The sequence below is a fragment of the Hyla sarda genome, chromosome 3 (genome assembly GCF_029499605.1).
Source record: "Hyla sarda isolate aHylSar1 chromosome 3, aHylSar1.hap1, whole genome shotgun sequence".
NCBI classification, from domain to species: Eukaryota; Metazoa; Chordata; class Amphibia; order Anura; family Hylidae; genus Hyla; species Hyla sarda.
Genome location: NC_079191.1, coordinates 139,533,532 through 139,557,259, shown reverse-complemented (window position 1 = coordinate 139,557,259; position 23,728 = coordinate 139,533,532). Strand labels below are relative to the sequence as shown.

The following is a 23,728-nucleotide window of genomic DNA, read 5'->3' as shown; positions in this document are numbered from 1 at the left end:
AGCAGCGGCAGTAAAGTCAGAGTTCTCCTGGAGCTCCTCCTGTGCTCCAAGCCTGCCGCCCGAAAGAGAAATATCACAAAATGCCAACGAGAATACAGAACGTGGACCGGTAAGTATAGTTATCATCAGTGACGCTCGCATTAATTAACATGTTAATGCAGGTGAAACTGATTACAGTTTCCCTTTAAAGGTTTGTCTTGTAACTACCGGCTGGGTTACTTGCCACCCCCTCCCTCCAAGTGTAAAAATCACACCTAGCGGAGCAGAGAATCTAGCTTTTGTACAGAAGGCAATACAGAAAAAACGGTTACAAAAGGGTGAAAAAAAAAAAAAGACAGACATAAATGAACATAAAAAGGATAAAATAAGGGAAATAAATATAATAAATGGATGCAGAAGGATGCAAATTGTTTGTTAAAATAACAGACAACCTGCATCCATTTACTTCAGTAATTTCATTTGTTTAAAGGAGATATTCAGTGGTGAAAAACTTATCCTCTATCCTAAGGATAGGGGATAAGTTTCAGATTGCCGGGGGGTCAGACAGCTGGGGCCCCCCGCAATCTCCTGTACGGGGCCCTGACAGCTCACGGGAAGGGGGCATGTTGACCACCGCACGAAGCGGCGGCTGACACGCCCCCTCAATACAACTTTATGGCATAGCCGGTGCGCTGCCTTCGGCAATCTCCGGCTCTGCCATAGCGACGTATTGAGGAGGCGTGTCGGCCACCGCTTTGTGCGGTGGTCAACACGTGCTATCTGGCCAGCGAGCCGGGGCCCCGTACAGAGAGATCGCGGGGGGCGCCAGCGGTCAGACCCCCCGCAATCTGAAACTCATACCCTATTCTTAGGATAGGGGATAAGTTTTTCACCACTGGACTACCCCTTTAATGCATGCTCCATTAATCAGCATTAACAGAGCCAGAACATGGAAGACAATGGCTGTGCAATATTGGCCTTACAGTAAGTCCAAAGCATGAGAAGTTTAAATTCAACAGGTCAACAGGCAAACATGTTGGGGGAGCGTTATCAAAACCTGTCCAGAGGAAAAGTTACTGAGTTGCCCATATTAATTTGCCCATATTAAGATTGCTTCTTTCATATCCCCCCGCCCCTCCTAATTTGGAGTCTTGTCTGTGGCTGTTCCTAGTTGGTGCGCCTGCTGTGTGTTGTCCTTGTCTTCCTACTCCTTTCCTCTCCCGCTCTTTCAGACTTCCTTCTCCCCTGCTCTCCTTTCTTTGTTCCTTAATTTCCCCCTGATATACTGATGACAATTGTATTATGTTCTTTTATTGTAGCCCTCGAGGGTCTTTCGGTAGGGACGGTTTGTCATATACTTGCAAACAAACTTGCAGCCATCCTTAAAAAAAAAAAAAAAAGAATATTAGCCCAAGAAACTACGAGCTCACTGCCATATATGTTGCAAGATGTAACGGTTGCATGTGTTGACAGCACACAAAAATGTAGTGTGGATTTAGTCTTATTGTAATTACAATGTTGAAGTCAGAATTCAGACATGGCCGTCTTGGTTTCAGACATTGTAGGGAAAGAAGCTCAGAGTAGCTTTTTATGGACAGTTTTTGTTTTGTTTTTTGACAGGTTCACTTTAGGAAAAGTGGGATCTGGGATCTTTACTAATCCTGAGACTGAAGGGGGCTCATAATTGGTTTAATCTAAGCGCTCCATGCACTCAAAGCCGGGGACAAGCAGCTGACAATCACTGCGAAGAGAACAACAGTGAAATGGATGTAGTACTACGCCAGCACAGTTTCTTTTGAATTCTGAAATTGTTGGGGGGGGGGGGGGGGCACAATTGATGGCATACCATATGACAATACCAGTGCACCATACAAGAATAAATATGTTGTGTGGCATTTCAAAACTTATAATAGTTGGTTTATGACTATACAATTTTCATCATATTTGCTAAGCCGCCAGTTGTCATATGCTATTTCTGCTATCAGGAAATGGACTGGGTGTCAGAGACAACATCTGTGTGAGTAAAGTTATACACAGGAAACAAGAAAGATGTTTCAGTAGCTAATCTGAACGAAACACACTGGCCCTCATTTACAAAGACTGGAGTGTCGGTTAGGTTTTTTTTTTTCAGTGTACTCGTCTTTTTTTTCCTTGTGATTTACTAATCTGTCGCCCAATTTCCCTTTCTTTCTGTCGCAGTTTTTTTTTCTGTCGCGCAAAATGTATTCTGTGCGACAGAAAAAGTCTCTGCAAATTCTGACAACATTAGTGCTTGTACTACTACTCCCATCATGAAACAGGGTCTGTTCCTTGATGGGGGGGGGGGGTAGTAGAGGGGCTGAGGGATTGATCGCACCGGGTCTCACTTCTGAGACCCGATCCGATCAGATGTTATTAAGCAGGGGAGCGGGCGGCATGTTCCGATCCCCTGCAATGTACTGTAAACTTTCATTTTTAAATTCCCCACCAGAAACCCTGAATAGCCGAGACCGAGGAGCCAATCAGGGCTCCTGGCAGAGTTTTAATATAGAAGCGATGTGGTGGGCAAAGATGTATAGCATCGCTGGGGGGGTATATATCTGGCCCCTCCAGCGTTTCTATATATCTTTCCCCCTGCTGCGCTATATCAAACTTAGTGCCCGCTGCGCTTGAATAAATGTACTGCCCCCCCCCCAGCGCGATTATATATCTATACCAAGCTCAATAAACGGTTTATTCTCATCAGGTACATGTACGTGGTGTTGCGGGAAGTAGTCCCTAATCACCAGGTACATGTACCTGATTTTGCAGGAAGGGGTTAAACTTAATTATTATACTTAAATAAAAATCTGGGGTGCTTCCTTAAATTTTAGGAGTGGAATTTATGTAAAAGGTAGTGTAGGTGAAACATTTTTTCTACACCTTTCATTTGTGTGGAGGTAATGTGTAGCTGCATCAAATATATTAAATGGTCGCATGGCATGTCATAAATATGGGATAAGTACACATTTATTTTTAAATCACACTTTGTATGGTTCTTCCTCTACGACTTTTGAACCTGTTGTGTTAAAAATGTGCAACTTTTTTCAAATGCTGTCCACAGCCAGTTTTGTAAGTTAGGTCCGGGTTGGTGTAGATTTATGACAAGTAGAGTGACAAATCGCATATAATACATTTAGGACCATGAAACCAATCGTGCAACAAAATCAACACCACAAAAACAGGGTAAAACCAATAATAAATCTCCCCCCCCATGGCTATACAAGTAGTATACAAAATACATGGCACAAAATGCCATGACTGGTGCTGTCTACAAGTCCTCACAATCACCTTTCTTAATAAAGCTAAAAAAATGTTTACGCTAACATTAGACAGACTGCATGCATTACGGGCTGATAAATGTCAAGATACACTGGTGGTTGCTTTCCTTACCGTAGTAAAATTCTCCTTTCTGATACATCATTGGGATCTGCACTTCACTCTCATCATCTTTTGTAAAGGAAAAGGTTCTGGTGTTTTCAGGTCTGAACTGTGATTTCCAATTACCCTTAAAATAGATGGCATTGACCAGAGCCAGCTTTGTTAAGTCAGTGAAGTCTTCAGATGAGAACAGATTCTGAATACGATCTGAAGAAACAAAATCAAAGTAAGCACAGCACATACAAAAAAGAAATAGCAACGGGTATTTCATTCCAGATGTCATTATATAGAAAGGTTTGTACTGTAACAATTTTATTGTACATTGTGCTGCAAGTGCATATTTCATCAGAGGACTGAACATCGGTTTTAAAAGAAGATTCTTTTTCCACTGACCAATTTGCATTTACTATAATTTGCATCTTTGATAGTGTTGTATAGCAAAGGAAAAAAAAAAAAAAAAACAACTAAGGCAAACCGTGTATCCGCTTCCCCAGGGGTCATGGTCAGGTGTCAAAGTGCTTTGCCTGTACTGGAGATCGGGGCCACATGGTAGCACCTAATGGGCTCACTCCATACATATCCAGTGCATAATATGACAAAATACCTCCTAGTAAGGAAAAACAATACTGAACCATATCATTTATAGAATTTAGTCTCTATTTTGACCATAGACAAATATCAAAGTTAAAAATTCATAATCCACACAAAAAAGTACAACAACAAACCAGGGTACGGAGGATTAGACCAATAAATAATACTACAGCTGTATGTCCAAATTCATATAGGAGTGGCAAATGCCAATATTAAATGGGGTGTATCCAAGGCAAAAAAAAAAATCCCCAACAAAGTGACCAGTGCATTGATAAAACCTGTGTATGAAATGTGTCAAAGGATTAATAGGTTACTAGGGTGACCCATACGCTATACGCTATTTATATCCTATATGATTTGCACATAGGGATTGTATGTTTAGGCACTGGAAACTTGACTGTTGGGGATTTGTTCAGTGTGGATTTTAAGTACACACTTTTTGTTTTGCTGGCGTGTATACAGTACACCCCTATTAATATTGGTAACTGACACTTATATGCATTTGGGCATACAGTTGCTCCATTAATTGGTATAATTCCCAGTACGTCTGTTTTATACAATTTACAGACGATGATGGTCAGTCCAGATGACTAAGATTTGCTATTTTGGCCAACTATTATCTCATGTGTATGGCCAGCTTCAAACTCCACAACTTACGGTAAAAGGGGTATTCCCTGGGGGAAAAAAAAATGTTTTAATCAACTGGTGCCAGGGAAATAAACAGATTTGTAAATTACTTCTATTTAAAAATCTCAACCCTTCCAGTACTTATCAGATGCTGTGTGCTCCACAGGAAGTGGTTTTCTTTTTGAATTTCCTTTCTGTCTGTTCACAGTGCTCTCTGCTTACACCTCTGTCCATTTTAGGAACTGTCTGGAGCAGGAGAGGTTTGCTATGGGGATTTGCTCCTACTCTGGACAGTTCCTGTCATGGACAGAGGTGTCAGAAAAGAGAACTGTGGTCAGACAGAAAGGAAATTCAAAAAGAAAAGAACTTCCTCTGGAACATACAGCAGCTGATAAGTGCTGGAAGGGTTAACATTTTTAAAATACAAGTAATTTACAAATCTAATGTAGGGAGATAGGAAGGAAGAAACCACACTAAAGGGTTACTGCACCTGTAATTGAGATACTGCGTGGTAGGTCTCCTGCAGGGTGTACATACAAAATGTGTGAAGTATCAATACAAGTAAAGGAAAGGGCACGTGCATGCACTCACCGCTCAACAGAGAGCTCGGTATAGGAGTCCGGTCCACGGAAGGCTAGTTCACAGCATCGGTGCAGGTAAGTGGGCGCTCGGAGGCCTCCGAGCGCCCACTTACCTGCACCGATGCTGTGACCCAGCCTCCCGTGGACCGGACTCCTATACCGAGCTGTCTCCGTTGAGCGGTGAGTGCATGCACGTGCCCTTTCCTTTACTTCTAATTTACAAATCTGTTTAACCTTCTGGCACCAGTTGGTTAAAAACGCCTTTTTTTTTTTCACGTGGAGTACCTCTTTAAAATGTGTTATCCAGCCTGTAACAATTGCTGGCTTATCCTACATTCAGCCGGAGTATGACTCCCAGCATCCCCCTGTGCCGGACAGCTATTTGAAGAGGTTGCAGTGCTCTTGTAAGCACCCCAGCCATTTACTTATGCTATCCTCACAGTATAAGCATCCATAGTGCAAAGTGCTGCAGCATTCTCCATTCATAGAGGATAGACCATCAATGTTCACAGGCTGGAGAGCCCTTTTAACCTTGGCATTCCCCTCTCAGACAGTACCAGTTGAAAAGGTCCCTTATGGTCTTAGTAAGACTGTGATAGAAAGAAAAAAAAGGAAAAAAAATAAAAAAAGATTTACAAGACGTTCTATAATTTTTAGTTTTAGTGACCCTATAAAAATGCTAAGGTGTTCAAAACCTATAAAATGAACATAAATACGTATACAAATAGGGATAGGTAATGTACCATTTCAAGATGGCTTAGCACCCTCTTCACGCTTTCTAAACTGACGCAAGCCTTATTTTTACTGTATATATTCTTCCTGCCCAATAAAGTATCATCTTCCTTTAACAAGGAAAAGATGTGATCATTACATATTGCTTTATCACTATTTTCCTGAGCTGGCAAGTTATTGGAAACTTTTCTCCACTTTACAGCAGACGTGTAGAATGGAATTCCCCACTGCTCAGCAGAATTCCTAGCTTGTAGAATCTATTTACTGACCTGCATCTCCATCTCACAATATGTCAAGAACCTCTTCCGCTAAGGAGTTTAAAAGACATTTCCGTCAGGCTGACAGATGAAAGCGTTAACCAATTCCCCACCAGTGTCTTATCTATGTAACCAGTGTGGCTGACAGCATGGTAATCCTTGTCCTGCAGCCAAGTCTCGGTCCTTTCTTATATCTAGAAGGCTGTCTGTTTGTGGTCTTGAAGTTTCTGCAGATAATGTCATTGATCCAGAAATAAAACATCTCCGAAGACTAGCAGTTATGTAGTACACAAAAATGGAAAGCTTATTTCTTCTAGCAGAAGGCTACACTTATATTATAGGAATAATAGAAGACAGAGCTAAAAATGAAATTGCACATTTCTTAGTCTTCAAGCTGGCCTCTTCTGTGAAGTCTTAAAGGGGTATGCCACCCCTAGACATCTTATCTCCTATCCTGCCACTGGGGACCCAAGCGATCTCTTCTGCATCACCCCTGTTTCTCAGCTGCACAGAGCAAGGATCGCTCTGTGACTGATGACAGGCGATGCAGTGGGCGGAGTATCGTAATGACATGGCCCCGCCCCCTAGTAATGCCCCGCCCCTCAATACAAGTCTATGGGAGAGGGCATCACGCCCCTCCCATAGACTTGCATTGATGGGGCAGGGCGTGACGTCATGAGGGGGCAGAGTACCCCTTTAAAGGAGTACTCCAGCGCGCACTTTTTTCCTTTTATCCCTTCCGGGCTGCAAAATAAAAGAAAACACACTTTCTCTTACCTGCCAACGAGCCCCCGGAGCTCCGGTACACTTCGGTACAGGTGTTCGGTCCCCGGGCTGTATTCTTCTTACTTCCTGTTAGCCCGGCACGTCACACGGAGTTACAGCCTATCACCGGCCGAGGCGGGACATTGCTGCGGCCGGTGATAGGCTGAAGCTCCATGTGACGTTCCGGGCTAACAGGAAGTAAGAAGAATACAGCCCGGGGAGCGTATGCAGGTAAGAGAAAGTGTGTTTTCTTTTATTTTGCAGCCCGGACGGGATAAAAAGAAAAAAGTGCGCGCCGGAGTACTCCTTTAAGAGTTATTTTTACGCAAAGCTGACTGTACGTAGACGATATACAAGTGAAATTTCTCCGCTCTAAGTGTTAAAAGTGCATGCTCGGCTGATCGTGCAGGTTAATTTTTAATAGGGAAAGGCATAAAAGTTTCTGCCGGTGTCATCCGGCATCTTACATCCCCTGGGAACAAAGAATTGGACATTTGTATCGCAGCATCCTCGGCTTAGGTCTTATTGTTTTATGTTGAGCACCCACACATTTAGTTTTTTTTGCAAAGAATTGGACAGTCTGAAGTCCAACATGCCAGACACTTTGTACCCCAACATCTGCCATCAGGAATGACACCCCCATAACAATAACCAATTCTGTAAAAATTTGAAGATTCAGCTAATTTTTATCTAATGTGCATATCCAGCTTCAAGACTATTTGATTTAGTAAATGTGTCTATGACCTATAAAATAACAATTCTTAAACATATTTTACTAGAACTCTGCACTGTGCGGTTCTTATGTTACACTGTTGAACCTTTGCAAATAAATTGACAACTGGGAGTTACCATTCCTTTGGTAAGTGATGACTGGACACTGTCAGGTTGTGGGTGACACACCCAACTCAGAACAAAGTTATTAAATTTATTACTGGGAGGAATAACCAAGGAACAACACTACACAGAGGTATTACAATTGTCTAGAATAATCACGTCACAATGGATACAAGTATTTCAGAAGAGGTAAAGGTCCCCTTTAAGGCCCTATTCACATGGTGTCATTTCTGTGCATCCGCTCAGATTCCGTTCTGCTAAGCTGGCAACGGAGTTTTAGCAGTTTAGCGGATTCAACATAGAAGATATGTGGGATTTCCAAGAAAGAATTGAATTGACATACTTCTTGCGGAATGAAACATTTCTGCAGCAGAAAAGCTAAAGTGTGAATGGAACAGAGGAAATCCCATTCATCACAACGTTAACTTCATGTAACAGAATTTCCAAGCATAATTTTTTGCCGGATTCCTTTAGGACAATCTACCATGTGAATATGGCCTAAGAGAGTTTGGTAAATGGAACATGACAGCCATTAAAAAGGATGCTACTTAGGTATTTACAGACCCTAAATAATAAAGAATTCTGTCATTTTATGCAGCAATACTTTCCACCACTCACGGGGGGGGGGGGGGTATGGGGGATTTATCATCTTTGTAAATTAAAGGGGTACTCCGGTGGAAAACTTTTTTTTTTTTTTTTTTTTAAATCAACTGGTGCCAGAAAGTTAAACAGATTTGTAAATTACTTCTATTAAAAATGTTTTACCCTTCCAGCACTTTTTTGCAGCTGTATGCTACAGAGGACATTCTTTTCTTTTTTAATTTCTTTTTTGTCTTGTCCACAGCGCTCTCTGCTGACACCTGATGCCCGTATCAGGAACTGTCCAGAGTAGGAGAAAATCCCCATAGAAAACCTATGCTGCTCTGGACAGTTCCTGACATGGACAGGGGTGTCAGCAGAGAGCACTGTGGATAAGACAAAAAAAAAAAAATAATTACTGGAAGGGTAAAGATTTTTTTAATATAAGTCATTTAAAAATCTGTCGAGCGTCTTACAGCATTGATGTTATGATCCACTGAATAAAGAAGTATTTTTCAGCTAAGTGGTGAGGGCCCTGCATTATTTCTGTTCTTGGAAGAAGCTATACTTACTGTTACCTTACTGCAGTGAGCACAGCCGAATACCAAATATATGGGATCTGCGTGAAGGTGAGCGTCATTTTGTGAAGGAATAGTGCTTGAGCTAGTGACTAGTGCTAAATAGCAGGGTAGCATAGATGTAGACAAGTTTGTAAGCGTGGTCTTGGCTGGTGGAAGACAGAGCAAAAATGTGAATGTTTGCGCAAAAATTTAGCAACAATTTAAAAAGGTCGCAGTTGATAAATCATGACCACTGCAGAAAGCGAACCATGCCACTCTACATTAAAGTCTAAATGACTGGTACAAAAATTTGCACCTTTTTTACCCATTGAGAAAACATTTGCACCAATTTATCACCAAAAAATGGGTAAAACCAACGAACCCCCCCCCCCCCCCTCATGTATTCTACTTCTACGCTTAGTCAACATGCAAGAGAATGAAAGAGTTCCATTTTGCAAATACACATAAGAACTAAAAAAACAAACCCCTTAGGTGTGTATTGACCACGGGATATAAATAGCTAAAAAAGGTAACGGTCCCTTTAAAAACTTTTCACATGTTGTAGAGACATGTCAACAGTTTTGAGCGGTTAAAGGGTACCTCTCATCAAAAAAACTTTTGATATATTATAGATTAATGTATGCAGAATAACTTTACATTTGCATGTTATTAAAAAGTATGCTTCTTTCTATTTAATTTTCCACTTTGAAGAAATGACCACTAGGGGTCTCCCTACCAGTCCTGGCAGCAAGCATTTCAGACTCATGCTGGAGTCCTAAACACTATGACATGTCAAAAGTTTTTTAAAACGACAGGTACATCTTACATCTTGTAATAATGAGAAAATCCCCAAACTCTGGATAGAGGATGATAACATACTATTAGTGTGATTTTCCACCCACGCATTGATGTGATCTGCTACGGTTGAACCTTGACTGAAGTCTACATTCTCTACTTCTGCCTTGAAGTATTTTTTCATTAGTTGGATGAACTTGTCACTGATATGAAATCCATTCTGTAAATAAAGGGAGTTTGCAATGCTGAGCACATAATGCCTTTCCTGGGCTGTCATCATGCCGGAAAGATCTTTTAACAGAGAAAATTCTTCACCTTGAAAAAAAAAAAAAAAAAAAAAAAAAAAGCAACATGAAATGAGCATTAATGAGAAGACCTGATACCACATCAGTGCTAAATTAAACCTTATTGGCTGCCTATACAGATAGCGTGTATTGAATGGCTTCCAAGGAACAGAAAAGTATATCATAGTACACTTACCGTATATACTTGAGTGTAAGCAGAGTTTTTCAGCACGATTTTTCATGCTGAAAACGCCCCCCTCGGCTTATACTCGAGTGAACTCTCCGCCTGTCAGTCCCTTCTCAGTGGTCTTCAACCTGCGGACCTTCAGAGGTTGCAAAACTACAACTCCCAGCATCCCTGGACAGCCATCGGCTGTCCGGGCATGCTGGGAGTTGTAGTTTGGAAACCTCTGGAGATCCGCATGTTGAAGACCACTGCGGCCTTCATCATCATCCAGACTTCCCCTTTAGTTTTATACTCGCCTCCCCTTGGTGGGAAGGAAGGGTGAGCTGGTCCGGGCCATCTATGCTGCAGGGACCGTGCGGTGGGGAGGGTTAGTCGTTCCTGGCTGTCCATCTTCACCGGGAGGCCCTCTTCTCCGCTCCGGGCCGGCCCCGGACTAGGGACGTTGCCTTGACGAACGCACAGGGACGCGCGTGAACGTCCATGTGCGTTGTCGTCAAGGCAGCAACACTAGTCCGGGGCAGGCCCGAAGCGCGGAGAAGAGGTCCCCCCCCGGTGAAAATGGACAGCCCGGAATGACTAACCCTCCCCACCGGACGGTCCCTGCAGCATAGATGGCCCGGACCAGCTCTCCCTCCCGGAGGTCTGGATGATGACAGGGGGGGGGGGGGGGGGAAATACATCATCCCCCCCCCCCTGTCATCATCCAGACCCCCGGAAGGCTTACAGTCAAGTCAATAACTTTTCCTGGGTTTTTGGGGTGAAATTAGGGGCCTCGGCTTATACTCGAGTATATACGGTATATACTGAGCAAGGCTGCTTTACTGGAGGAAATAACAGTACCAAACTAGGCTTACTCCATCATGCCACCATGCTATACATAAAGCTTTACAAACATAATTCTGCAGCCAGCCTTATGCAAGGTAGTTTTGAGGTCTTAAGTCTCCAAAAGCTAGACATCAATAATACAATGTTTTACACAATTTATAGGCTAACAGGTATTCATGTATACCCAACTTCAATTTGCTGTAGTAAATGGTGTCTGCGTCAAAGGGAACATAAGTTAAAATTGACATATCACACCTGAAATCACTAGAAGCACCCCTAATTTTTTCTCGTTCATGTGACATATCGTTGTTGATAAACATTATTACTTGAGCTGTTCTAAATATCTGTTTATTTGTTTTAGGGGATTTATGTGTCAGACCTGGCAGAACTTTAAAGTGGAATGATTTTTTCTGCTTGCCTAGTAAGCGGGGGGGGACAAAAAAAAAAAAAAAAAAAAAAAAAAAAAAAAAAAAAAAACATCTGCAGAAGTAGCTCTGGTCGCAAGTCAAAGCTTATCGCGAGGGACAGAAGAGCACTTTATTGAATTGTATCCAAAACGCACACCTTAGTGCATTGCACATCCGAATGTACAGTAATTTGAGGGGCCGTGGTTGAGTGTATTTTTCTGCTACAATTCGAAGTGACTTTCAACCACAGCTACTTCTGTCGGCAGATATTTTGCCATTAGCTATACTTTTAAACTATGTGCCCTTTTGCCTGTACCGTTCTTAAGTTTGTCGTATCCCATTGCATGTCGAATCTCTTTAAGACTTGCTCCACGAGCACCTAATTCCACCATCCCTACAGCCGTAGCAATGCTCAGAGGTGAGAATAAGATGTTCTCGTCTTCCTTTGTAGCTCTAAGTTCATGGTAGACTTTTACAGAGAACTCTGTGATGGTTTCATCTTGGACGCTCAAGCACAGCACTGTTCCCTGCACAGCAAGGAGCAAGAGAAAGCCTAAGAGACGCATGCTCGAAAAAATCCTGCAAGATAACAAAAGATGAAGAGTTACTGAGTATAAAAGAGGACCACAAAATCATAAAATAAAGCATTTATTACCTGAAGTTTTGACAAAGTATAAATTAAACAAACCAGATATCCCAGAGCTGGATAAACCCTGGGAGCCAGATGTCCAATGCTCTGAGAAATCTTCTTCAGACATCAAACATTGTGGGTCATTTTCTACTGCGGGCTATTTTAAAGGGAAACTGACAACGGGTTCACCGTCAGTAAACCTAATACACAGGGTTATAGTGCAGGTAAACAAGATTACACTGAGGTATCACTTACCCAGATCCAGTCCAGTTCCAGATATACTCGTATTAGCCATCACTGGTAATCTGAAAATGGCCGGCTTTGCGCAATGTAGGTGGACCTGACATACTCAGCATCCCCTCTGCAGATATATCCATGCATATCGGTGCAAAGGGGATGGAGGAAGGGAAGCTGTCCATTTCCAGATTAGCACTGCTGGCTAATACAACACATATCTCTGGAATTGGACTGCGGATCTGGATAAGGGCTACCCTCATTGTAATCCGTTTCACCCGCACTATAACCTCACGTGTTGGGTTTGGTGCCGGTGAACTCAGTGTCAGTTTCCGGTTAATGGCCAATGGAAAAAATTAATAGGCTCCTGGATAAAGTTAAAAGGCTCTTAAATTCCATTTAAGGTTATCCATATCTGTGTCATTCTCATCTATTTACATGGTAGGCAAATTCAATCAAGCTGATTCTTGCTAGATAAAAAAAATAAAATGGCTGCTTTCATCCAGAAAAACACCAGTTTTTGGGTTGGGTGTAGTATTGCATCTTAAATCAAATCATGTAAATGGTGTTGAGCTGCAAAGCCTTATATAAAAATGGCACTGGCTTTAAAAATGAACAATCATGATATAGATAAATAAATAAAATAAATAAAAGGGTGTGCATTGGAATTTTGGCACCATTTATGCACACTTGACTTATTTTCAAAACAAAATTAGCCATTAGTTTTGCGCCATGTCCTTCAAGAGGTACAGATAAAAGAAAATATGGGCACCACCTGCAATGAATTCCTATGGGTGCAGCGACCTAGAAACTCCAACCGTATACCATAAGGGATCAATCACAGTATGGATATTCAGCCCCCAGAATTCATTAGGCTAAAAGTCCGCTTGCAGCAGGCGCCATCAAGATCATTGGAGGTAGGACCACATTAGCAACTGTAGGGGATGTGAGCAGTCTCACAGACAGCAACGGAGTCTGGTGGAATTCTGTCTAAAGGATGAACATGTTCAATCTTTTAGGTGGCCATCCATTCCACCAGCAAAATTCTGCAATGTGCATAGAGCAGCAGAATCCCACTGAAAACAGTGGGGACTTTGCTGCAAGCAGGATTTCAATGGCAGAATTTTTACAGTGTTAACAAGCCCTAAGACATAAAAATGACAGCAATAGAACATTTTGACACCCACTTTTGGCTTAAACATAAGCAAATTTTAAAAGTGATATAAAACTTAGACTAGACAATTTGAAAGATGCACTGGATTTTGATACCCTAAAATGGGCACTGGCAGAAGCAAAAGCTTTTTATATGTTGCACATCTTGGCAAAACACTACAGTATCTGTCATGATCTTGTTAAATTTTATAATCCTCCCAGTTCACTGCCCCATCATGATAACCCCCTGTCTTTATTTTTATTATTGTTTAGTTTTCTACCTTGATATTGCTCTGTATTTTCTGCTCAGTCTCAGTCAGATTCACAGACTGGGAAGGGGCGTTCCCCAGCAGATTGTGACATCATCTGAAGTCATACAGGGGAGAACTTCCTCCCTCTCTCTGCTACACACAGCCCAGAGCTGTTCAGTGTGCAAGAGGAGTTCTAATTGGATAAGGCTGCATCCCCCCCCACTCAGCATTTCCTGATTCTGGACTTCTGCCAGGCCAGCATGAGTCCAAAGTCTGTGCAAGAGGTGGGAGGAAATGTGCTCTGGACAAGTAGAGAGACACCTAATGTCAGCTTTTTATTTTTTTAAACACAAACATTGAAAACTACTTTTTATTTATTTTTTTAAGAAAGTACATTAGAAAGATTTTTTATTTACCACAAGGAGTGCAATAGCAAAAAATAGTTTTTATGACAGTGCCCATTTAAAGTAGTACTCCGGGATATGAATAAGGGGATAAGTTTCACATGGCGGGACATCCGACGGCTGGGGGCCCCTGACTCTTTGCCGAAATAGCGCGTTTTGACCACCGCATGATGCGGCAGCCGACACGCCTCCTCAAAACTTGTCTATGGCAGAGCCGGATGGTAGTGGGTGCAAAACCTGGGCCTGGATTTATCAAACTGTGTGAGAGAAAAAAATAGAGTGATTTTCCCACAGCAACCAATCACAGCTTAGCTTTCTTTTTACCAGAGCTCATTAATTGAGCTGTGATTGGTTGCTGTGGAAATATCCCTCACTTTTTCTCTCACAGTTTGATAAATCTAGACCCTTGTGTCTTGTTGCTGTGCTTAGTCTTGCCTGTGACATGAAATAACCTCACTTTTGAAGCAGAGTTTGGCTGTTCTTCACCTAGTTTTAAACCTCCTACACAGCTGTTTCTGTTTAAGTTAATGACTAAGTTAATGACTGTGTTTCAAATTACAAATTAAAAAGATGATCATAATCATCTGTTTGGTACATTTGGTTAATCATACACCCAGGTATAATCCTACAAAATCCCTGCCTTTGTGCAAGTGGTCATATTAAATATTGACTTGATTTAGATTTCTCTTCTGTTCATTTAATTAGCATTTTAATAATTTTAAATAATGCATTTAAAATAAAACTAGTTATTTTTTAAAGCATCCTTACTTTGCAGCTCTTTTGTCCCACATCTGCCTATAATTTTGCACAATACTGTATTTCTAGAATAGAGGAAAGGTTTCAGGGATAAATGTATCCCCTAAAATACTATGGTGGCTCGGTGGCTCAGGCTGTTTGAAAATCTAGGTTACACCTGCTCCAAGGTTACACCACCTATTTTGTGCAAACAAACTAAAAATTGTTTGTACACTTTCTGAAAATGTGGCACTAATAATATTTGATGGAGCTAAATCCCCCCCCCCCTCCAATATCTAGCAGAATTCTTTCCTCCAATAAAAATGTGGAAAATAATAGTTTTACATACTACATTTTTTTTTTTTTTTTTTAGAACTATACATTAAAGGGATACTCCGCTGCTCAGCGTTTGGACAAACTGTTCCGAACGCTGGAGCGGGGAGTTTGTGACATCATAGTCCCACCCCATTAAGGGGCATGGCAGAAAGTCTGTAGCAAAATCTGCTGCGGATTTTTTCGCAGCAAATACGCTGTGGAAATTCCGCAAGTAATCCGCCCGTGTGAACGTACCCTAAGGGTGCGTTCACACGAGTAGATCCCCAGCGTATTTTACGCTGAGGATCCGCCAATGAAGGACCACTGTATAATGCATTTACATGTGCCTGCTTGGAGCGGCAATACGCTGCTACAAGCAGATACACTGAAGCGATGTGCGAGTTACCGCGCATGTGCGGTTTACTTACACACATCGTGGCTGCTCCCCCTGCTCTGAGCTAGGCTGAGAGCTGCCACGATGTGCGAGTATAGTGTGCACGCACGCAGCGTCTTGCACATCGCAGTGTGTCTGCTATTAGTGGCGTATTGCCGCTCCAAGCAGGCACATGTAAAGGCACTATACAGCAGTCCTTCAGCGGCAGATCCGCAGCATAAAATATGCTGGGGATCCGCTCGTGCGAACGTACCCTAAGGGTGCGATCACATGCTATTACTAGCAGCTGGTTTCATGCTGCGGGAAACCTGTTGAGAGTTACACTACCATTGATTTAAATGGGTCCACAGACAGTCTGCAATAGTGTCAGATTTGCGGACTGTCTGCGGACCCATTTAAATGAATGGTAGCGTAACTCGCAGCGGGTTTCCCGCAGCGTGAAACTCGCTGCTAGCTACTAGCGTGAAACTCGCTGCTAGCTACTAGCGTGTGAACGCACCCTATGGCTGGATTTGCACACAGCATTTTGGCCAGTATTTTTTTTAGCCAAAACCAAGGATGGAATGGACACAAAAAAAAAAAAAACACTATAATGAAAAATTTTTTTGCCTTTTTCCGCATCACTACTGTGTGTGAACATCACCAGAAGTTCATGACTTCTGAAGTTCCTGGCACAAACAGGGATCACTACAGCATGGCTTGACATACCGAATTTTTCGCCCTATAGGACGCACCCAATTTATAGGTGCAAAATCTAAAAAAAAAATAAAGATTTTGAACCCAATAGTGGTCTTCAACCTGCGGACCTCCAGATGTTGCAAAACTACAACTCCCAGCATGCCCGGACAGCCGTTGGCTGTCCGGGCATGCTGGGAGTTGTAGCTTTGCAACATCTGGAGGTCCGCAGATTGAAGACCACTGCATAGGAGGTAATACTCACGTGTCCCCGCCGCTCCGGACCCGCCACCGCTGCCCTGGATGTCGCTCCATCGCTGTCGCTGTGTCCCCGTCACTCCGGAACGTCTCTGCTGCCGGCCGGGTATCCTCGCTCTCCGTCGCCGCCATCACGTCGTTACGCACGCCGCTATACGCGATGATGATGAAGGAGAGCGCCGGCCATACAGGGGATCCCTGAACAGAGAAGACACCGAGGACGCAGGTAAGGTCCCTCCCGGTGTCCTGTAAGCACTAACTCGGCTATTCAGTCGGGCTGTTCGGGACCGCCAAGGTGAAATCGCGGCGGTCCCGAACAGCCCGACTGAACAGCCGGGTTAGTGTCACTTTCCCTTCAGACGCGGCGGTCAGCTTTGATTGCCGCGTCTGAAGGGTTAATACAGGGCATCACCGCGATCAGTGATGTCCTGTATTAGCCGTGAGTCCCGACCGTTGATGGCCGCAGGGACCTCCGCGATAGGGGTGTATCCGCCGTATAAGACGCTCTGACTTTTTCCCCCCAGTTTTGGGGAAAAAAAAGTGCGTCTTATATGGCGAAAAATACGGTATTTGTTATGAATCTAGGTGCCAGTATAAAAAATAAATAAATAAAAGGAACCAGGATAACACGTCATGTAATGTTACATCACCCAATGTGACGCAACAGGAGGTTATGTGGTGTCCTCTGATCTCTCTTTGGCCAATCAGTAGCCTCAGTGGTGAGTGCGGAGTGTAACCACAAAGGCCGCTGATTGACCGGAGTGCTGACTACAGTCAGAAAAGAGGATCAGCCTGGGGACAGAGGTAGAGGTAAGTAAAACTTTTTTTTTTTTTTTTTTTTTTTAAACGGCTGACAAGAATTTCACCAACACAAAATTGTTGCCATGGTAACCAGGGTTTCCAGTCCTGCACTACAGCACAAACACTGTAATGTACTATATCGGTAATTCACCAACTTCTTGCAAGTCAACCAGATAACACACATAAAGGGTAAAAACAAGGAGGGACACATTATTCGGTAAGTATATACTACTCACTTTCTTATAATATTGACTTCTAATTTCTACAGCAGTTACTGTACTCCAATAAAACATTCCTGACAATCGACATCATAAAAATAAAATTTCATGCCCAAATAGTCAGAGAACCTATTTTGGACTTTGAGCATCAATACCCTAAACATCTGAATACAACAACTGATGCTGGAGATCACATTTTTCAGTGTATTGCCTGTTCTTAGAATCTGGGACGACTGGATGATACAGTGGGAATTGTTTTTATCAGCATATATCAGTGTTTCTCAACTGGGGTGCCTCCAGCTGTGGCCAAACTACAACTCCCAGCATGCCCAGACAGCCTTCGGCTGTCCTGGCATGCTGGGAGTTGTAGTTTGGCCACAGCTGGAGGTACCCTAGTTGGGAAATGCTGACCTATATGCTTATGCTTTATAGACGCCGCTGTGTAGCTGGAGAGGTTTAAGTGCTGCCAACCAGTCAGTAAACAGGGATTATTATACATAGTTCTGCTTTCTGAGCACTGCCCTTAAGAAAACCCAAGTATCTCCAATATAAGAGGTATAAAAAGGTAAGTACACCTCCCAATAGCAGACAGTTTTTAATTCCCCGGCACAGTCCCATAGGACTTAATAAATTTGCACCCTCTGAATAGGGGACATTCCCAATAGCGGTCGTGGACAGACCCAATAAGGGACAAAACACTCCCATCTCTCCCATGCCAAATTATTCCCCCCCCTGCCAAATAATTCCTCCATTCCCTTATCCCCCTGTTCTTACCTGGCCAGCAGGCAGTGATGAGTGACGCTCCTCTGTGCTTCACTCAGTTTGAGTGAAGCGCAGAGGAGCGTCACTCACCACTGCCTGCTGGCCAGGTAAGAACAGGGGGATAAGGGAATGGGGGGGGGGGGGGGTATGATTTGGCATTGTGGGGAAAAGATTTGGCATTACTTTTCCTAATTAATAATATTGTTCAGCTATTTTTAAAGCCTTATTACAGTGCAAGATGATTTATTTATATTTTGCTTTTTATTGTGTTTTGTAGGTAATTACACTCTGGAGTAAGTACAGAACAGTATTCCCTCATGACAGATGTTTAAGCCCTTTTTTCCCCAGTAGGGAACATCTCCCAATAGGGCACAGCCAACGGCTGTCCAGGAATGCTGGGAGTTGTAGTTTTGCAACATCTGGAGGTCCGCAGGTTGAAGACCACTGGTATAGGAGGTAATACTCACGTGTCCCCGGTGCTCTGGACCAGTCACCGCTGCCCTGGATGTCGCTCCATCGCTGTCGCCACGTCCCCGTGGTGTCCCCGACGCTCCGGATGTCTTCTTACACAGGATCCATGCTCTTCGTCGCCGTCATCACGTCGCTACGCACGCCGCTCCTATTGGATGAAGGGACGGCGTATGCGATGACGTGATGACGTTAAAAGGAGAGCACCAGCCATGCAGGGGATCTCGGCACGGAGCAGACACCGAGGAAGAAGGTAAGGTCCCTCCCGGTGTCCTGTAAGCTGTTCGGTACGCCACGATTTCACTGCGGCGGTACCGAACGGCCCGACTGAGCAGCCGGGTTAGTGTCACTTTCGCTTCAGACGCAGCGGTCAGCTTTGATCGCCGCGTCTGAAGGGTTAATACATGGTATCACCGCTATCGGTGATGTCCTGTATTAGCCGCGGGTTCCGGCCATTGATGGCCACAGGGACCGCCGCGATAGGTGTGTATTCGCCGTATAAGACGCACCAACTTTACCCCCCCCCCCCAGTTTTGGGGAAGAAAAAGTGCGTCTTATACGGCGAAAAATACAGTACATTCCCTTTGACGCTACCATAAGGGACAGGTACACACAATAGCCAGTGCATTCGGCACCTAGAAAGCATCTTAAAACGTTAGGAACCTTTGTGTCCAGCACAACTGTAGTTATTGGATTTGACTTGCCCTCAGCCTGACACGGCAGATGGTGCGGTTTCAGAGTTGTGTGTATTTTAGCAAACATCTTTAGAAAATAATCTTGTGTGTGCCAGCATTAGTGCCCGGCAGATTACTACTTCATTGTCCTTTATTTGTCTATAGAATTGTGCTATGTTTACCCTCGGAAAAGCTAACAGTCTCCTGCCAGAAGTAATCATCCAGAACAAAGATTACTGAACCGCCAGGTCTAATGTATAGCATTATTTACTGAGGGGGCACCCACCGTGTACATTACCCTTACAAGATCTATACAGAAAACAAAAGGAAAAGGACAACTTTAATAGTTGTGCTGCCTCTAAAAAGGTTTTCTCTTATCACCGTTACATTTCTATATTATAGCTGTGATAAAGCTTTGCAACAACCTTTGGGACATACAGCTCCCACAAGAGCTCTCAGCTAGGTTCCTAGGCTTTGTTATTCTTTAATTTGTTATTCTTTGTTTGATACAAATAAATTGTGCCATATGGGCTCCAACTGGGATAAAAATTAAATAGAAAATAACTTCCCTTCCTGATCCCCCACCACAACTGTTCCCGCAGTCCCCAGTTCCACGGGCAGAATCTCCTACATTTGTATGAAAACATAGTAAGTGCTATCAGTACAGTGCACTGCAATACACATAAGATAAGAAGCAGTATTCAGCTCACCCTCTTCACAACTCCTCCACGGCACGGCAGGCGCTGGGCTACACCATAGCGTTACACAGGAACTGCAATACATATGTATTATAGTGAACTGTCAAACTGTAAATGTACAATTACAACCTTGTTATGGCAGGTTGTATAAGGCCTATCATGTCAGCCATGTAGACCTTCAGAGGGTCTCTGGCTTCCCTGACAACAAGTCAGGTGCAGAAAGCAGTTGGCAGCTGCTAGATATAGCGGGGGCTCAGCTACCAATGCCTTTGCACCGGGGTAAATGCTTCACAAGCACCTATAAACACAAAATAACTAAGCAGATGTGTCACCCAAGACTAAAAAAAGCTAGTGGACACTCAATATGCCCACCGTTGCAGTTTCCAAAGTAAGGGCTTATCAATGTCTGAATGAAGGGCCGCAAGGCTAGTTAATGTTATCCGGCATTAAGACTACAAAATAATTCTATATTATCGAGTATTAGCCATTCCGAATATAAGCCGAGGCCCCTAATTTCACCCCAGACGTCCGTGACGTCCCTGCGCATGAACGTCCGTGCACGGTGTAGTCAATGCAGCGTCACTAGTTCAGGGCTGGCCCGGAGCGGAGAAGAGGGCCTCCCGGTGAAGATGGACAGCCCAGAACTAAAAACTCGGCTTATACTACGGTATATAAAACTTGTCCTAGGAGATCAGCCATATACTCTCTGCCCATTTTCGGAAACCTGTCTGGCAGTAGGACAATGATTGGAAGAGTGGGCAGTTTCTGTGTGCCAATTTAGGAAAGTGGGGGTCTGCCAAGTATTCTCTTTTTTTTTAAACCCAGGTTGACCCCTATAAAGCTAACCTATTGCAGGCTTCTTGCTGCCCAAACCAAAAGCAGCATGAAACACTGACCGGATCGCTCTGTACAATGATGTATTATTAAAGGAGAACTCCAGAATATAAAAATTCGCCCCCATACTGCCAGCAGTAAAAAAATAAAGATGTACATACCTTCTTTCGCTCCCCGGGGACTCCGGTAACCGGCTCCGGTCTCCGCCGCGATCCTCGTCCTGGTTGCCGGTGGTCGGCGAGTCATACTGCGCTCAGCCAATCACCAGCCGCAGCGAAGTCCCGGCTCGGCCAGCAATAGGCTGAGTGGCAGTTACCGGAGGAGTGAAGGAAGGTATGTATATCTTTATTTTTAATTTTTTTACTGCCGGCAGTATGGAGGACAATTTTTATATTCTGGAGTTCTCCTTTAACTCTGAACGGTTATGCTGTGCAGAGAAATCACAGTTAGAACTGTAGCTGGGAGCGAGGCCCTGAGTTGCACAATTATTGGCAACTATAAGCCACATGCACTTTTGGGTGTGTCATAGTTTTTGCACAAATGGCAGTAAGATTCTGGCACACGCATTTGTTTATCTGTCTGAAATTTGGTGATTAATATTGGCGTTAGACATGAGGATCACAGGTTAATAATTCACATAGGATTTTGTAGAAATTTTCTTTTTAACTAGCCATAGAAATGGTGCACATAAAAATCCCAGCCCATGTACAGCAGATGAATAATACAAATCACATAAAATGCATTATAAAGTGACTGTTCACTCAAATTCTACGTAACTCAGTAGATACAAATGATACTTAGCTACTAAGTAAGGAAAACTGGCAGCAGGTTAGGGGGTTCTATCAGTTCTAACCTGCTGATAGAGTCTAATAGGGGCTAGTACCACAAGTATTATAGCCCCTTCAGTATGGCACTGCCATGCACAGTAATATCCGTAATATCAGATTTATTGATATGCAAATGAGGAGGGTTAGAGGAGCCGGCGGGCAGCCATATTGATGCATTGAAGAATAAAGGAACACCCCCACTGCATCAAATGGGCCTAATCAATAAAACTGATATTGCAGATATATGGCACACTTTCTAATTCTAATCCTAAGCATAATTCCATGCAGCATTCTCCCATTATTTTCTTGATTCTGCTGCTCTATTCACACCTCAGAAGTTCCGCAGTGAGAATTTCCACGTGGATCCAGACTGGGCCTAAAGAATGAACATGTTTAGTCTCATGGCAGAATACGCATGGCAAATGCCTAATAGTTGATGAGACTTTGATTTTTAAAGAGTACCTGTTACCAAGTAAAACCTTTAATAAAGTGTTCTTCATGTAATTTCCCATTCACTTTATTTTAAAATTATTCACAGAAATATGTTTAAACTCTGATCCGTGCCGCAATATACACAGTGAGTTCGATCTCCTCCTGGCATGGCAGGAGTCCGAACTCAGGAAATAAGCGAGGCACAGCTCTCGCTCACTGAGAGCCAGCTGAGACTCAGTGCAGCACTGGAGCCCGAAGAAAAATGCTGCGCTGAGCCTTCCTGACTGATGGCTGCACAGAAAGGGCTTCTATTCTTCACAGTATTAGTTTTACAAACAAGGAGACAGCAGCGATGAGAGGGTGGAAGAGGTCCCCCAGCAGGCTTCAGTGACATTGTGCCTGCTGGGAAGCGCCCACTTCCTCCTGCCGGCAGCTTACACTCTGAGCAATAATGAATGTATGATACAGAGCTTTTTAAAGCGCCAAAACAATGGTAAATTATACTCACCGATAATTGTATTTCTTGGATGTCTCCATGACAGCACCCTGAGTTTAAAACCCCACCCATTCCTCTCCATTCCCAGTGTATTACAAAGAACACAGAGTAGAAAGGAAAAAGATCACCGAAAGGACCAAACCAGAAAGAAAATAAACCAAAAAGGGCGAGTATTATGGGTGTTGTCATGGAGACTTCCAGGAAATACAATTATCAGAGTATAATTCACCATTTCCCCTGTCGTCTCCATGACAGCACCCTGTGATAAATCCCAAAGAATAGTATTTTAGGGAGGGACCATAGCACTTAAGACCTTGCGCCCAAAAGCCATGTGCTGATTAGTAAGAACATCTAATCTATAATGTTTGGAAAATGTATTTAAATTTTTCCATGTGGCTGCAGGACAAATCTGCTCCACAGAAGCAGATGCTCTTTCTGCCCATGAGGAAGAAACTGCACGGGTAGAATGAGCCTTTCATTCAAGAGGGGGATCTTTTCCTATTGTTAAATAAGCTTCTGAGATGGCCATGCGGATCAGTCTTGCAATAGAACTTTTGGAAGCCTTTTTTCCCCCTTGTTGGGACCTGCAAATTGGAGAAAAAGGTTTTTGTCTTTCCTCCAGGAACAAGAGGATTCAACATACTGTAAAACGGCTCTTCTTACATCTAAACAATTAAACGATCTTTCCTGATCATTTTTAGGAGCTGAGCAAAAGGAAGGAATAATATATCATGTGACCTATGAAAAAGAAGAAGAAACTTTAGGCAAAAAATGTGGGTCTAGTTTGAGGATAATATCATCCCTGACTGTAAAGAAAGGCTGTAAAAGGTAGAGGGCCCGAATCTCACTGACTCTACGTGCAGATGTTCTTGCTACCTAAAATACAGTTTTTAAAAAGGTAAGGGGTTTAATAGAGATGGACTCCAATGGCTCAAAGGGAGGCTCAGTAAAGGTTGGAAGGACTGCATTAAGGTTCCAAGGAGGATAGAGGTTAGTAAACCTAGAAACCCAACAGTCATCTCCTAATTTAATTTTTAAAAGAGCACTGAGGGCTGAAACCTGAAACT

The 23,728-nt window shown here is 43.2% G+C and overlaps 1 protein-coding gene across 2 annotated transcripts in view; it reads right to left on the bottom strand.

Moving 5' to 3' along the window:
• SERPINI1 (serpin family I member 1) overlaps positions 1-23,728 on the bottom strand; it is a 55,355-nt gene that overhangs the window by 16,795 nt on the left and 14,832 nt on the right. Inside the window, exons 1-4 of one of the 2 annotated variants that reach the window (XM_056565105.1) lie at positions 20,085-20,214; positions 11,719-11,981; positions 9,784-10,014; positions 3,391-3,585 (exon numbers count right to left, since the gene is read on the bottom strand). In XM_056565105.1, the coding sequence (XP_056421080.1) occupies positions 3,391-3,585; positions 9,784-10,014; positions 11,719-11,968 (676 nt within the window). In that variant the 5' untranslated portion in view covers positions 11,969-11,981; positions 20,085-20,214. Of the gene's footprint in view, positions 1-3,390; positions 3,586-9,783; positions 10,015-11,718; positions 11,982-20,084; positions 20,215-23,728 lie in introns of those variants that run through there. The other variant, XM_056565104.1, reaches the window with a different exon arrangement.